The sequence below is a fragment of the Acomys russatus genome, chromosome 20, assembly GCF_903995435.1.
Source record: "Acomys russatus chromosome 20, mAcoRus1.1, whole genome shotgun sequence".
NCBI classification, from domain to species: Eukaryota; Metazoa; Chordata; class Mammalia; order Rodentia; family Muridae; genus Acomys; species Acomys russatus.
This window is the reverse complement of record NC_067156.1, coordinates 31679743-31696364: the sequence shown is the minus strand read 5'-3', so window position 1 is coordinate 31696364 and position 16622 is coordinate 31679743. Positions and strand designations below refer to the sequence as shown.

Here is a 16622-nt window from a genome sequence, read left to right as displayed (position 1 = left end):
GTGCATCAGTTTGTGCAGTCTCCCTCCCCCGCCCCTCGGGTCCAGATCCACCAGCCTTGATGGTCTCCCTGTGGAGCTCCTGACCCCTCTGGGTCCTTCCATCCCCCCATTCTTCCATACCACTCTCACTCGGGAGTCTAGGAGGGAGTCCAGCAGTGAGTCCCAGCGTCTGTCCTGATTCCCCGCTGGGAGGAGTCTCTCAGAGGACATCTGTGTTGGGCTAATACCCACTTCTAAGTGAGTACATATCACATGTGCCTTCCTGGGTCTCGATTACTTCACTCAAGATGGTTGTTTCTAGTTCCATCCACTTGCCTGCAAATTTCAAGATTTCCTTGTTTTTAATAGCTTAGTAGTAGTCCATTGTGTATTCAGCCATTCTTAAGAGGTATTTATGGAGCTTCTAAGCACATTTAGGCTGTTAAAGGCTACAGCTGCTATGTATCTGTGATGAAGGAAAATGCGTGTTACCTCTGGGCATAGAGCTTTGGATCCTGCAATGTGGTCAGCTGGTTCCGAAAGTTACAGTTTAGGTTCTCAGTGCCAATGCGTGAAGGCCTAAACGTCTGCATGTATTTGGCAACACAGAGAGACAATTGTTCACATCAGTCATTTCAGCAGCCATGAGGTGTATTTGCATTCTGGCTTTTGTTTTAATTTTTATCTTCCCTAAGGCAGTTAGGGGAGCTGTCAAATATCCACTGGCCAGATGGGCCTCCTTTAGAATTTTCCCTCAGCATTTTGTTCTTTTTCTAGTCTGCTTCAAAATTTTCTTATTAACATTAGAACATTTTGAAATTAGACATTTTGACATACTGAATTGTGAGTTATATTTTAATGAAGTTGTTTATGTAAAAGCGATTTTGGCCTTTTCCTTAGTTTTAGGCCATTGCTTCTCTCTCTATGTCTGACTTTTAGTCACTTCTTACAAGTTGTGAGTGTTGTAATGTATTGCTACTTTATTCTGTTTTTAAAAGTAATACCATGAAGTTTCTTCTAAAAAGTGTGTGGCTCAGTTTCTAAACATGTAAATTAAAAGAACTTTTTTCTCTTCTGTTACTAGTCACTCCTTAACATTCGCCACACTTTGCGACATTTCGCTCCCTTTGGATTAAGGTTTTCTTCACGGCCATAACATAGGGCCAGTGTCTTCATTTGCTTTCTACTGCTATGAGAAAACAACACGACCAAAAGCAGCTTGAGGAAGAAAGGATTTATTTGGCTTACATGCTCTGTTCACACCCATCATGAAGGGAAATTGGGCAAGCACTGAAGTAGGGACCGTAGAAGAGCGGTGTTAACCAGCTTGCTGAGCCCAGCTTGCTCAGTTTGCTTTTTTTACACACCCAGGACCACTTACTAAGAGATAGTACTATCTACAGTGAGCTGGGCCTTTTCACATGAAGCATTAATTAAGAAAATGCCTCATAGGTTTATCTACAGACCAATATCCAGGACATTTTCTCAACTGAGGTTCCCTCTTATCAGGTGACCCTAGCTTGTGTCAAGTTGACAAAAACTAGCCATTACGGTGGCTTTTAGAAATAGCTTATATCCTCAGGAAAGAAAGACGTGCTCCACAATCTTTTATTATAGCTTCGTTCAAATTTGCTATTGTGTTTTAAATTTTCTACATACTTCTAATATTTTTGCCTACTTATTCTCTCAGTAAATTTGTCTATGCCTTTTTCTTAGCTCTGTCCATTATTCTTTATACATTTTTGAAGTTATGTTACTTGATAGGTATAAATTAATATTTGCTAATTGTTTTGGCATGTCGACTCTTTCACAATTATAAAGTACTTTCTTTCCTTGACCTCGGGTTTATGTGTTATTAATTAAACTATAGCAGGGCTCTTTAGTGTTCATATGAATCTCTGTATATTAATATATATTCAAGATGAGCATATATGTATAATTTCAGTCTCTGTTATATACTAAGGCCTGCCTTTCTGAAGAAGCACTCTGTTGGATGCCTCAGAGCTGTCATGATTGCATGCTGTGCTAAAATTGGGCAGTTCTTTCTTTTCATGCTGATTTGAATTTTCTATCAATAGTATGCACTAAGTAGATTGTGAATAGTACGCACTGAATATTTAAAACATAGGGCATTAACTTCCAGAAGAGGAAAAGGTTAGAATGATAAACCCAGAGAATAATTTGTCTTTATATGTACTGCAAATTAAATACAAATGATTTAGATACCAAAGCTCAAAACTAAGTGTTGTGACAGATTCCTCATGAAAAATAAAACCAATGTGTTTGTCTTCATCATAAAATTTGAGTTTTCCAATTGAGATGAGGATGAAACTGGGGAAGTGCCAAGAACCACAAATGGAGTTTTATTTTGTTTTATTTGCATAAGTAACTTTCTCCTTCCTCAGTATCTCCCCATATCATAGATTTTCCTAAGAATAGTAACTATTTTTTAAATCTTCTGATATAATTTTTCTTATGCCAGGAAAAGAATAAGATAATCATTAGAAATTGAATATGGGAATGCAATCTGTCTAGATAAATTAGACTATAATACCTCAACCAAACAAAAGAGTTTTGAAAAGGAGAGGAAGGACTACTGATGATTACAAGGCAACAGTCATTCATTTAGCCTCATGCTTCTAAGCTAAAGGCAATTTGGGCATCACATCTAGCAGGGTGTTAGTGTCATTAATGTGCAGAGGACAGGAATGCCGCTAAGCATCCTATGAAATATACAACAGTCCCCATGATAACAAAAGAAAAATATAAGCTGCCTTAGATTTCAGCAAGACCTTTCATGGAGGTAATGAAGTTGGAGAGAATGAGGCTTGAAACCAGGTTCTAGTGGCCATGAGGTTCAGATGCGCTTCTATATGTTCTTGAGCCAATGAGAAGTCATTTCTGGTCCGGGAGTGGGTTTGGACATGCATAGGTGAGTGAGGTGGGGAAAGTAAAAAGGAGCAAGAGAACTTTTGCTTCTTCTGGCCACTTTCAGCAGCAGCATCTGTGGCACCTCTGTCAAGGTAATAGACAAGACAGGATGTGAGGACTATGATGAGAAGCCATTAGAGGCAACCACCATGGCTCATGACCTTTAATCACAGCACTGGAAAGGCCGAAGTAAGAGGTTTCCTGGTGTTTCGTGCTAGTTACGTCTACATAGGAGTTCTGAGGCTACTAGAACTACATAGCACGGTCCTACTAAGAAGGAAAAAAGTGAGGGAAAGAGACAGGAAGGGAGGGAGGAAAGAAGGAAGGAAGGAAGGAAAGGAGGGAGGGAGGGGGAAAGGAGGGAGGGAAAAAGAAAATAGCCATGAGAGGAAAATAGAACAGACTGATCCACTAAATGGAGGATAGGAACGTAGTAGTCAATCCTGAGATATACAAGGTGACTTCTGAGGTGCTCTCCCTCTGTCACACTTGACCCCTCCTGCCCTATTTCCCTCAAGATACCAGAAACAAGTTTTAATTTATTTATACCCAGTTAAAACGTGTGCGGGAAACGGAAAAACAATGCAAACCTCTCCTGGAAAGGAACAAGTGCCTCGCCAAGAGAAATGATGAATTGATGGTGTCTTTGCAACGCATGGAAGAGAAACTAAAAGCCGTAACCAAGGAAAATTCGGAAATGGTGTGTATCACAGACTCCCACAAAATATCCTGCTTCCTTTTTAGTGTTACTCCTGACCTAGTGGGTGTTCCTGAGGTTATCTCTTAGATGGTGCTTGGATTTTCCCTTGAGTAAGCAAGGAAACTTTAAAGCAGAAAGCATGCCAAGGTCTTGCCTCTGAATTGTACAGGGTTTGTAATCTTGCAGAATGGAAAGAGCTCTTCCAGGAATGCACTCACGCTTCATGCACTTAGAAGTGGAGAAGCCAAGCCTCCGGGTGACTCCTTACCACAGAGGTGTGGAGCGGTGTCATGCCTGCCTTCTGGTTTGTTTAATAGATTGGAAATCAATAGCATAGTTTGTATCATGATTGGATGACTGATATGATAGTGCATTCCTGAAAAGGCTCCCGAGACATGATAGCTATAAAAATCTCCAGAACACTGCCAAGGACCTCAATGGACTTGAGGGTTTTAGTTACTTTATACAAAAGTGTGTCACACAGTGGGACAATATTCAAATTCACTAGAGCCCAGTTTCTACAAATGAATTAATGACTAAGGTTTGGGAGTTTTTAACCGGTTTCCACTTGTAATTTCTTCCTCACCAATTTAGAGAGAGAAAATAACCTCTCACCCACCATTAAAGAAACTGAAGTCTCTGAATGACCTTGACCAAGCTAATGAAGAACAAGAGACCGAGTTTCTCAAGCTACAGGTCATTGAGCAGCAGAACATCATTGACGAGCTCACAAGGGTAGGTGAACCCATCTGTGAACCCCACGCTGTTCTCAAGGGCGGGGAGCCAACAGCCAACACATAAGGGAGCACTTAATAATGTTGGATTAACTCCAAATGCCCATATTCATGTGCTCAGTATGTAATTATGTACAAAAATCTCTATCCCAAAATGTCTTATACTACGAAACTGACTTATGTCTTCCAATTATAACCCTTTGCCAACCGGTTTGGAAGCATGAGCATGCGCTGTATTAAAGGACTCCTCACATGCACCGTTATGGAAGTATATAGGGTAGGTGGGTGTATCCTGTCTTACACTGTCAGGTTTCTGAAGCTCAGCAATTCTTTTTATTTCGTTTTATTTTGCCTGTAAAAACACAACCATATACTTCTTGTTTCTAACAGCTAAACGGTGTACATCACATAGATGCAATCTGTTAAAGGCTTTGTGAGTAAAGAGCAGCGTCATAGTTAAGTGATAAAGCAGGAATTCCAGTCTGCACTTCCTGGTTGATGGATGCTAGGTGATTACTGCTACTCCACTTGCGTCTGGTGAAGGTTCCTGTTAGCAGTGTGGTGGAAGAAGACCTCTTGAGCCTCCAGGCTTTCTTCTCCTCCTCTCTGTCTCTATTCTGAGCATAGCATCTTTGTTTCCTCTTCTTTAAAGAGTAAGCCACAGCCTGTAGCCTTGAACTATGATGACTCTTCAGCAATACTCTCTAGGGTAGGTGAACAAGATGATTCACTGCCATTAGGAGCAAGAGATTCTACTTCTGTTTGTAATTAGTTACTACTCACCTTTTACAGTTTGTCCATGGTTCACATATGTTAAATGTGCACCTCCTAGATTAGAAGACTAATCTAAGAATACAATGTGTAAATTTCCAAAGGTTCAGCCATATTGAAGATACATGATCAAAATATTTTATACATAAAGGCAAAAATTAAGTCTAAATGCCAATGCTTTGAAACATATTCAGATGTGGTGTGAAGCCTGGGTCACTTTTCTTACCTTGATAATTCCTAAATCTCATGTATTCCATGGTCTAGGGAAATATCTGGCTTTGAACACCCTCAAATTAAGCTGTAAGCTTACCATTGATTGGGGAGTTACATACAGTTGAAATTTGCAGTAAAATCATGGATCCTTAATAATTACATCCCAAGTTGTCCCAGTATTTCTGCTCACAGCATGTGAGTCACGAAGTTGATCGATGTTGGTAGGTCTTCACCTAGTTTCTCAGAAAACCACAGCCATGGCTCCCAAAATAAAACTGGGTGACTCCAACAAAGTAAACTTCGCTTCCTGTCTCATTCTTACAAGCTGCAGCCTTGAAACAAGTTTCCAAAAATAGTCAAGAGACACCTGTCTGTGCTAAGAAATAACAAGACGTAAAAAACAAATCTGCATTTTAATTAGAAATACAATTTTCTCACCACGAATGCAAATTAATTTTGGGCATTGGAAAGCATAACAACTACTCTTTGTGGGATGCTGTGTTTGGTGTTATTTGTTTTCTAGTATGAAATGAAGGCCCACAGTGTACTTCTTGATTAAATGGCAGAAAAAATATATATACTCTGAAAATATTGACAGGTCATATTGAAAAGCTACCAAATTTTGTAAAATAAAAGCGTATTCCAGATAAAAATATATAACCCTTAAGGGAAGAACTACAGTCTCTTTGGAAAACAAAACAAGGGGCTGCAGAGGTCGCTCGGCCCTTGAGCTCAGTTCCCTGAATCCAGCGCCCTCTTCTGGCCGCTATGGGCATAAGAACGCGACAAGAAAACTAGTGGGGGATGTGAGGCAATATACCTTCTGAAAAGTCCGTATCTGTTTCCTAGGATCGAGAAAAGCTCATCCGTAGGAGAAAGCACAGAAGAAGCTCGAAGCCAATCAAGGTAACGAGGAAACTGTTATCAGCCCTTTGCCACAAAGAGCCAGGAAAGGAAGGCGTGCCAAGAAGCCTTCCTGCAGAGACGCGATAAATCAGGCGTTCTTGAACTGCAGTAAAACATGAGCACTACTTGTAAAGAAAAAAAAAAAAAATCTCTTGACATTTCTCGGTCTGGAAATGTCTGCACTGCTGTTTCCCAACCTGAAAGGCTACGACATCCTCTAATGGGAAAACCATGAGGTTTAATGTTAAAAAGGTTTGCTGATAAGTGGGTGGGTTACAGCCTAAGAACAACAAAGAGATATACATTATAGATATCTTATATTGAATCATGTTAGCTTCTGATATTTGTCCAGTAAATGATTGTGTTTGCATTATTATCACTTGGGAAGTATTATTGATAACAGCATTCTCGGTCCACCATTATTTTTATAGCCATTTACAAAACACACACGCCTCATTGTTTCAATCACTGTGTTCGCGTTTTACCTCATGTGTCAGGTGGTTTGGATGTGGGATTGGAAGACCAGAGTTGAGCCCCATGACCTCCTTCACATGGATGCCTCCATTTTCAAAGCCCCTTTGGCAGATTTTAAACACTAAAAAGAGTAAGATGCATTAACTCATCGTGACATGGAGTGTAACGTGAACACATTGTGATGGAGGCTTTAGGAAGACAGCCAAACATCATACATTTCCCTGTGAATATGTTAGAAGCGAAGCAAGATGGGGAAGGGATGAATCGGTCTTGTTTTCCTGCCTAGTGTTTGTATTACACCAAGGAAGCCTTAAAGGACCCATGGCCTCTATGGTCATCTGTATCTGCCCTAGTGAATGGAGTCTGAAAACAGCATCTCTCATGAATTTTGGTCGTACTGTAAGTGTAAACTTTCTCTCCACTTAGAGGCCTGTCTTGGATCCATTCATTGGCTATGATGAGGACTCTATGGATTCAGAAACATCCTCCGTGACCTCCTTTAGAACAGACCGGACACCCGCTACCCCAGATGACGACTTGGATGAAGTAAGTTCTTTCTTTCCTCTAGTGCTACATGATATCGTTACCAAATCTTCCCTCTAAGGGGAAGGAAAACCACGAAGTGGTCCTGCAGCAGTGACCAACCTTGAGATCACACTCCACATCACCCACTCTGAAAGTAAGCATCAACTGTGCTGCACAATCACTCTTGAGACTTCCCAAACCCTCAGTTTGGCTTCCATAGCTGGATTACTCAACTCAAAAATAAAAGTGACTTTTCAAAAGTCTTCATTTGTGGAAGGCGTGGGGAGAGACCCAGGCTAGGAGGTGTCTAGATTTCATCTGAGGCAGTGTTAGGTAAAGTCCATGTCCTGTGGTCCACTTTCCTCAGAATGATCCTCAGGGTTCAGCTACACTGAAAACAGGGTCAGGGGAGGGAAATCCCTCAGTCCACACTGTTTTATTTAGGCAGGGCTCCGTGTAATGCTAGCTGTCCCTGGCTCCTTAAACAGCTGGAGGTGTACATAAACTTCTGATCCTCCTGCCTCTACCTCTCAAGATCTGAGATTTTATATATATATACCTTGCCTTAAGTTAGATCTAATCTTTGCATTTGTCTTCTTACTTGGATTGAAAATTGGGCATTATTCAAGGCCAAATGGAAAGTAATCATTAATGAAAAAATAAATAACTGGTTTTTTTTTTCATTAAAGCAATACCTATGTGCTTTTCCAACATCTATCTTGGACATACAATATATTTACATTCTTACCGATATTTCAGAATTAAAAACAAAATAAAATGAATCATACTTCTTTACAAAAATGGGCAAATAACACTTTTCACACAGAACACAGGATACAGATATAGCATAACCTTTGGACTTTTTGTATTTCAAACCCCAAGAGTCTAGCTGCTGAAGAATCTGAGCTACGATTTCGACAATTAACAAAAGAATACCAAGCCCTCCAAAGAGCATACGCCCTCTTGCAGGAACAGACTGGAGGCATAATAGATGCTGAGCGAGAAGCCAAGGTGAGCGTGGACCTGAAAGAACTTCTGGAGTTAACTTGCAGAGGTTGTATCACAAAACCACTGTACCCCTACAAAGCTGATGGGCAGCTTGGCGATCACAGGGGTCTCCTAGCAAGGGGAGCAGGGGCTGTCTCTGACATGGACTTGTTGCCTGCTTTCTATCATTTCCCCTTTGCCAGGCCACAGGGGAAAAAGATGCTCTCTGTCCTGATGGCACTTGATGTGTTGTGGGTTGGGGGGGGCTCTCTTTTTCTGAGGAGTAGGGGATAGGAGGAAGAGAGAGTATGGGACGGAGAGGAGGGGAGGGAGAGCCTATGGTTGGGATGTAATGGGAATAATTTTTTAACTAAATTTACAAAAATATTTTGAAAGAATATATATTTTTAGAAAACACTGTGGCCATTAAAATGTCAGTAGCACTGCTTTCTCTGTGCCCTTTGTCCTCTGTGATGTTTGAATTGTTTTCTATTTAATTCTAACAAACTTCAGATCTAAGCATGTAAGAACTAGCACAGATCAATGCTTTTTTTCCTTTAAAGATAGTTGAATATGTAGTTCTTATTTTCACTACTTGAAAACTTAACATTTTTAAGTTAACCCATATTGGATTTTGATGATCCATTTATTTTAAGTTTCTTGATTAAAAATGATAATTAGTTTATTTTTCAAAAGTAACGATTAGCCACGTTCTTATCTGAATTAACCAGTGCAAAACATAGCATATACAACTCAGTAAGAATTTCACAGACAATATTTCAGTGAATCTTGGTGACAGCTCCCTAAGACAAGTGTCTTCCAAGAGAAGAACGTGAGACACAGAGAGATTAATGAATTTTCCCAATGTCACACAGCTCGTATGAGGTAAAACTTCGATTTCTGCTCAGATATCACTGGATCCAAGTTCTTTCTAGAATGTCACAATTGTCGCTTATAGGCCTTTCTCAAAAAGAAGGAAGGGCAGAGGAAGGAAAGAAGGAAATAAATGTATTTATTTATTCAGTCAGTCAGTCCTTGCTGTGCGCCATGTTTTGAACTGAGACTGCTAAGCAGCCATATGACTACGATTTTTCTTCTATTTACAGAAGAAAAGGTAGTATAGAAGTTAAGTGCACGTAATGAAGTTAAAGTATTCACCTGGGCTCCTAATGCTAGGACACAAGCCCAGTCTTCAAACTACAGAGTCAGAACACCAAAAGACAAAAACAAAAGCAAAACAAACAGAAAAAACCCTACTTTATGGACTTTGGCAAGAGACAAAAAGAAGCATGGCTCTGCAGTGGTGTTGCCCCACTTTTCTTTTTGAAGGGATCACAATGTGCCAGGAGGTGCCACAGCAATTATTCTTAGTAGTCTAGAAGGTAGATAGGTATTACAAGTCTCTGTTTTTAAGTGGTAGCACATACATACACACCCACCCACCCACCCACCCACCCCCACACACACACATTTTTAAAATAAAGTTTGATTTGGGACAGGCCATCCATCATCAGAAAGAGGCGTTCTAAACTCAAGTGTTTGCCTCAGTACTATACAACATTTGAGGTTTTTCTCAGTGATATTTGCTAACCCTTTATACTGCCCTAGGAATGGACAGTAAATAAAAGGTTTTCCATTTAGATGTAGGTATCAGAGCTCAAAGTTGACTCTGAAAGAATGCCTAGAACTTGAAAAGGAACATAAGACTTATTTTCCCCCTCAGAAAACAAGGTAATTTGAGTGGACCAAGCAGTGGTGAGTCCCTAGCAAGGATTTGGGCAACAGGGATTTCACCTCACGTTAGAGGTGAAGTCTTAGTGTTGAGTCTGGAGTGTGATGGGGGACTCATTTCATGGTCAACTAAAGCGCATAGTAACGTGATAACAAACAGGACCAAGAGAAGTTTATTCAAGACTCTAGATCTTCCTAGATCATGAAGGTGACTTAGCAGAATACTCTTATTCCTGAAAACCCTTCTCCTACATAAACCTTTTGAGTACTAGTCGACGACAGTACACCCAATGCCATGTCACTCACCAGCCTCTGCAACTTTTGGTCTCACCAGGCACAAGAACAGCTCCAGGCAGAGGTGCAAAGGTACAAGGCCAAAATCGAAGATCTGGAGGCAACACTGGCTCAGAAAGGGCAGGTGGGTGCTTGGTGCTGGGTTTTCTGCAGTGGCACCTGGTCCAATGCTGACTCTCCTCTGGCTCACCCTTATGATTGGGCCACCCCCAGGACACGGCTTGGCTCACCACAGTGACCCTTCCCAAACTGTGTCAGAATGTAAACTAGCCCTGTCCCTGGTGTCACTCGCCCAGAGTGCAAACCCAGCCACAGCGGTAAAGGCAAATAAAGTTGGGCAAGAGAGAGGCCAGAGGAAGAGGAGCTCAGTCAACTAGACCTTAGAGCTGTCACAGACTGCCAAGGCAGTGCGCTGCCCTCCCGAAGCTGCATTCTCTGCCTCTGTGCTACATATATGGTTCTGCATTTTAATGTTTTCCATTCATTATGTATTGAGCCCGTGTGCATTCTGACCTGTTTCACTTTTTGCCTGTGTGGTCACTTCTGAGTCCCCAGAAGGCTGGTCCTGGATTATTCAGACAGGAAGAGATAGAGGTAGTGACAATGGAAAGAGGGCTAATTTTTCCTGGCAACTTTCGCCCCAGAGTCTTTGGCAAGGTAGCCAGCAAGGGTGGATGTCATTTACCAGAGCCAGTTACGCTGTACAGGCAAACCGGGTGGGGAGAACATGGCTCGGGCCAACTGGTTTGAGGACACATAACAACTCCCTCGTGGCACTCTGAAATGCTGACTGCGCGATATTCTTTGTCAAACAGGATTCACACTGGGTAGAAGATAAACAACTTTTCATTAAGAGAAACCAGGAGCTTTTAGAAAAGGTATGTTGGGCGCACCACCTAGTGGGGCAGAGGAGAAAGAGATGATCCAGGAGCAGCAGGGGATGCTCTCAGGAGTGGCACAGGGGCCAGGGAAGGGGAGGTTTTTCTACTGCTGCTCTGTCCTCTGCTGCGTGCTCAACTGCATCCCATTTCCGCCATCACCATCACTTAAGTGGCATTCGTGCATGGCTGCAGACCTGTGAGGACGTGATTCCCGTGTCCCACCAATTTGTTACCATATATATGTACCGTATATATGCTGTGTGTATACATGTGTGCGTGCACACGCATGCACATGAGCATCTCCTGTGTGGTTGTTCACTTGCCCCGTCCTCCAAAACCCCTCACTGTACATGCTGTTTTGTGTAAGAAAGTGACAGAATATATCTGTGCTACAACTTACACAGATTATATTCTCACTTTTAGACATATTTGCTAAGCTTGGCTATTTCTTTTCTTTTACTCCTTAAAGAAAAGGATTGATTTTTTTTTAAGAAGCATCCAAAACAAAAGCCATCAGGTCCAGGAAACTGGTCAGCACACTAAGATACGCTTCTACCCAATAGATATAATTAACCACAGGCTTTTGATCTGAGGCAATTTAATGCCAGGGAACATTTCAAGGTTAAGGGGAACTTTTCCTTTGGTATATTCTGTCATCTAATGAAAGATTAAAAACGAATCTTATACTTGACAGGAATAGACTTGAAAGCTTTTTGAATATAGAAAATTATTCTGTTGGTTAATTCAAAATCAAGTAGAAATAACTTTAGCCTCATTCTCACCAATCTTTCCTAGTTGATAACTAGTAAAAATCGGCCACTGTGCTCTAGTCAGAGTGAGAGGGATAAGGCGGTCCTTTTCTCGTCTGGTCTGGAGAGGCTAGTGCATCCTGTCTCTCTCCAGATGAGCCAGAACTGAAGTATGGAGGTGTTGAGTGTCCCAAATTCAGACCTTAAGACTTCTAGACAAAATAAAATGTGTTTAGGTGGGCCTGGCAGCACAAGTGGCCAGCTACTCACGAGGAAGGTCAGAACGGGAAAGTCTGCCAAGGCTACACAGTGGGTTCAACATTTCAAGATTAGCCTGGCTAACTTAGCGAGACTTTTCAGAAGAAAAATGAGAAAGAGGACTCAGTGGTGGAGGACTTGCCTCGCACGCGTAAAGCTCTGTGTTCACTCCGTATTACAAAATAAATAAGATAAATAGAAAGGAGAAGGGAGAGAAGAAAAAAGTCAGTCCCATTAATGACGTGAAATTTATAAATGACTGTTCTGATCGTATCGATAGCCACCAGATCCATCAGTCTCCTACAATATTCTATCACAGACCCAATATAAGAATCTAAGAAGGACAATCTCCTTTGTAATCTAAGCTGATTCATTTAAAAAAAAAAAAAGAAAGAAAGAAAAAACAGGGCTGGAGAGATGGCTCAGAGGTTAAGAGCACTGGCTGTTCTTCCAAAGGTCCTGAGTTCAATTCCCAGCAACCACATGTTGGCTCACAACCATCTATAATGTGATCTGGTGCCTTCTTCCAGAGTACAGGCACACATGCAGGCAGAATACTATATACATAATAAATCAATATTTTTTAAAACCTATAAAAAACAAAAAACAAAAAAACCCTCTGAAATGTCATTAAAGATGTCCATGATGAGGGGTTGGAGAGTTGGCTCAGCAGTTAAAAGCACTTGCTGTTTTTCCAGAAAACCAGAGTTCAATTCCAGTACACACAGGAGGTGGCTCACAGCAGCAGGAACTCCAGCTCCAAGGATACGACACTCTTTTCTGCTCTCCTTGGGTACACACACCTATGTCGGTGCATGCACATACAAACACGCACACGCATCCACACATGGGGGGAGGGGACACGAGCACAGGTGAAAGACACAGAGTTAGATAACACCCTTGTTGATCATATTAGTTAATATCACACAGCTGCTCATTGTTGCTATGCGGCTGATGTCCTACTAATCTCAGAGATGCCCAGTGATGCTCTGTTAAAATCCTTTATCAAGCAGTTGAGTCCCAGCATACTTTCTGATTTCCCTTAGTCTCTTGGTTTCTTTGATCCAAAGAGGGATTTTTTTTAGCTATGTCTTCTAAATAAAAAACAGAAGTCACACAAAAGAACCTACATATTGCATTTTCAGCTATATGTTTTGGAAAATAAGATGTACCCTACACTAAAGCCCTTCTTTTTGTGTTTCTACATTTAAGCTTTTAAACTGTGTGCACAATGCTTCCTCCATAGTTAATGACAAAGAAAACAGTACATAAAGATGATCAGCTCTCTTAAGGTCAACAGGGGTCTTAGACATGAGCACTGGCTGAGGGGAAGGCACACTGGTCCACACATGATGATGTAATCCCATGCCTCATGCTTCATGGGTTGTACTGGGTGCCCTTGAGAAAGTTATACAGGACCATAGTGTGGCAGTGTGCACCTATAGTCCCAGTTTCTCAGAACACTAAGGCAGCAGGATCATGGGAGGCCAGAAGTTTGAAGCTAGCCTGATCCACATAGGGAAATCCTACGTTAGAAAACCAACAAAACAGTAGCAAATAAACAACAACAAAAAAAACCTCCTACAGGACGATGAAGAAAGAGGTACCATTTCTGAGTGTTTGGGCTACCAGATGCTCTTATGGAACTTAGAGCTTGACATGCAGGGAAGTAAATGATTTCCTCTATAGTAAAAAAGATAGAGGAGAGTTTTTCAGGCAGATGGGGACAGAGAATGCTCTTAGAATCATAGGGTAGATCAGGACTATGAGTGTGTGTGTTGTGTGTATGTGTGTGTGTGTCTGCATGCTTACACGCGCCTGTGCAGAAGCAACACTGGTAACATTTAATACTGAATGATCAGGTGGTTAACAGTTTTCTAAGGTTTAGAATTCCATACTACAGACTCTCACATCATTCTCTTTAACAATTCTCAATTTTATATGTAAGAGCTATTTAAAACAATTATTATGTATTTCAGAATTCCTACAAAAATATATGTCAGGTCTTACCACCATACAAAACATTGTTTGAGGTGACGGGCATGACTTGGTTAGGTTGTAGCCATAACCTTATATACTTCTAAGTTGTAAACTAACAGTAAAATTATTCCTGTGAGAACTGGTACTTTCAGAGATGGGTGTCAGTCTCCCTCACAAACACCCCTAAATCTATTCCTGGCACACTGGGACATGTGCAGGTTTCAAATTCACTGTCTAGAGGAGCTCCAGCCTTCATACTTAGAGGAAGGTTCTTATTGCATTTGCCTGGTGTCTCCCAACACTAGCAGGAAGATGGGTACAAGGAAAGCCAAGCCTGCCTCAACCACATCTCCTTTGGGATTATTGTCATGATCTCCGACAAACCTGACTCACTGAGTAGATGAAAGCTATCCATGCTTGCTTTGCCAAGGCGCTCCTTGCTGTGCTCACCTAACTCCAAGGTTTACTTTATCAGATAGAGAAACAGGAAGCAGAGAATCACCGGCTACAGCAGGAACTGCAGGATGCCAGAGACCAGAATGAGCTGCTGGAATTTCGCAACCTAGAACTAGAAGTAAGGAGATGCTGCTGATGCTAATGATGACATGGTCACAACGTGGGCAGAGCGCGTTAGGACCCAGGGCCTTAGTTATGCATTTCAGGGTCTTATTTGGACCCCAGAGTTAGTTCAAGATAATATGGCTGTGACAATCGAGACTAAATGGCTTAGAAGTGTTGCCCGCTCTGTGGGACTGGCAGTGATAAATCTTGTGGACGCTTGGGACTGTCCTCATAATGACCGTGGTTTTTTTGACAGCTGGGTGACTGATTTTAGAAAATACCTACATTAATCAGGCCAAACTTGGCGTGCTTGTTTTGGGAAAATTTTTTTTTTAATAAAACACACATTGTGCCACACTTTCATCGTATTCTACAAAATCTGACTGAGTTCTGGGTGATGAGACATTCCTGTTTGAATTTCTGTTATTTTGCCAGTGATATTCTTCTCAAGGTTATTTCAGATGAGGTCTGAGGGTAAAGTTAGCAATCAGTGTGCTCCAGTGGAGGAGACTGAGCATCTGCACAGCCTTTACATCTTGTCTATAAAGAATGAGAGGCTCCAACGTGCAGGGGCTGCTCGCCACCATAAACCTTCAGAGCCAGCTCACCTTGTGGTGTCTGAGGGAGATAAATATTCATACTGTGTAAATTGCACCCCACTTTCCACATTTCCCTGAACAAAACTCTTCATGGGTGGATGACACAGTCTATAAATTTTCTCCCATATATTTAGTTGACTGCTTTATTCTCTTCTATTCAATTTAGGCATGTACATCTTGAGCTTAATTTTTTCAGCAAATGACACATTGATAAATGACTGAAAAGGTATAAAGAGACAACTGGCTTAGCATTTAATCAGTTGCCGCCTCTTTTTTCTTCTTAAACATTTCAAGGAGAGAGAGAGGAGATCCCCTCCATTTAATCTTCAAATTCACCCCTTCTCAGACGGTGTGAGCGCTCTGCAGATCTACTGCATGAAAGAAGGTGTCAAGGTAGGCAGACATCAGATCTTCTGTGTGTGCAGACAGCAGGAAGGCATGGGATGGGAAAAGAAAGGCTTCTCATGACCACTCTGTACGTCAATCCCTAGATGGCAGGACGAAAACTGTCATACATCTACTGGAAAATCAATAGGACACAAAATAAATGTTTAACAGACTTATAAAAGATAATAGCAGAGAACAGAGGCGAGTCATTTAGATCATAGTAACATAAAGAATCCTGTAATATTAAAACATGCATTAACTAGGGTCCTGTGTAATTCTTTTAGGCGTTGGTCAAACAAATCTTACTCACATCATATGTTAATGGACACATGCTGTTCTAGTCCATAGTAACAAATACCAACGATATAAAATGTCTCTGTACTTCCTACAATGTTCTTTACTTTATGACATGCCTTTTTTTATTCTGAATTAAACTTTATTCTTAAGCCTCTAAAAAATATGTTAAAAAAATGGCATTTTAATTACCTGGGGGCAATATAAATAAACTATGTGCTTCAAGAAGCATACTTCAAGTTGGCCAGACGGGAAATGTCATCTGAGTCCCTCTACTGTAGGTTCCTAGGTGCTAGGGAATTCATTGCCATGGAGTTTTTGAATAAGAAGAGGCTTTTGAAATTGTCCGGCTCATTGTTGCTTTTGATGGTTTTAATTGTAGGAGGCTGTTTGCCTTTTAGGGGATCTTCAGCTTTATAACACAGAGTTTGCTAGACCAAATGTGACTCTTGCTTTAGCACTTAGTAGAACGCATTTTAAATCTTAAGGTTGAGAGGACACGGCTCTGTTTCCTAGAAAACAGACTGCCCTTAGAACCCATGAAACACAGGAGGACTTCCTCCGAGGTAGAGCTGGGGTTCCCCCTGCTATTTCTAGTCCCTTTGCCTTCTGCACGGCTCTTCCTGCTTCCTCTCTGAGCTGCCCAGTGTATCTGCTTCCAGAGTCCT

At 41.3% G+C, this 16622-nt stretch overlaps 1 protein-coding gene across 2 annotated transcripts in view; it reads left to right on the top strand.

Annotated features, from left to right (window-relative positions):
* The window catches only part of Jakmip2 (janus kinase and microtubule interacting protein 2), a 59498-nt gene that overhangs the window by 15339 nt on the left and 27537 nt on the right, over window positions 1-16622 (top strand). Inside the window, exons 5-13 of one of the 2 annotated variants that reach the window (XM_051163928.1) lie at window positions 3464-3610; window positions 4205-4345; window positions 6178-6234; window positions 7135-7254; window positions 8116-8244; window positions 10286-10369; window positions 11061-11123; window positions 14589-14687; window positions 15568-15666. In XM_051163928.1, the coding sequence (XP_051019885.1) occupies window positions 3464-3610; window positions 4205-4345; window positions 6178-6234; window positions 7135-7254; window positions 8116-8244; window positions 10286-10369; window positions 11061-11123; window positions 14589-14687; window positions 15568-15666 (939 nt within the window). The remainder of the gene's footprint in view (window positions 1-3463; window positions 3611-4204; window positions 4346-6177; window positions 6235-7134; window positions 7255-8115; window positions 8245-10285; window positions 10370-11060; window positions 11124-14588; window positions 14688-15567; window positions 15667-16622) is intronic. The other variant, XM_051163929.1, reaches the window with a different exon arrangement.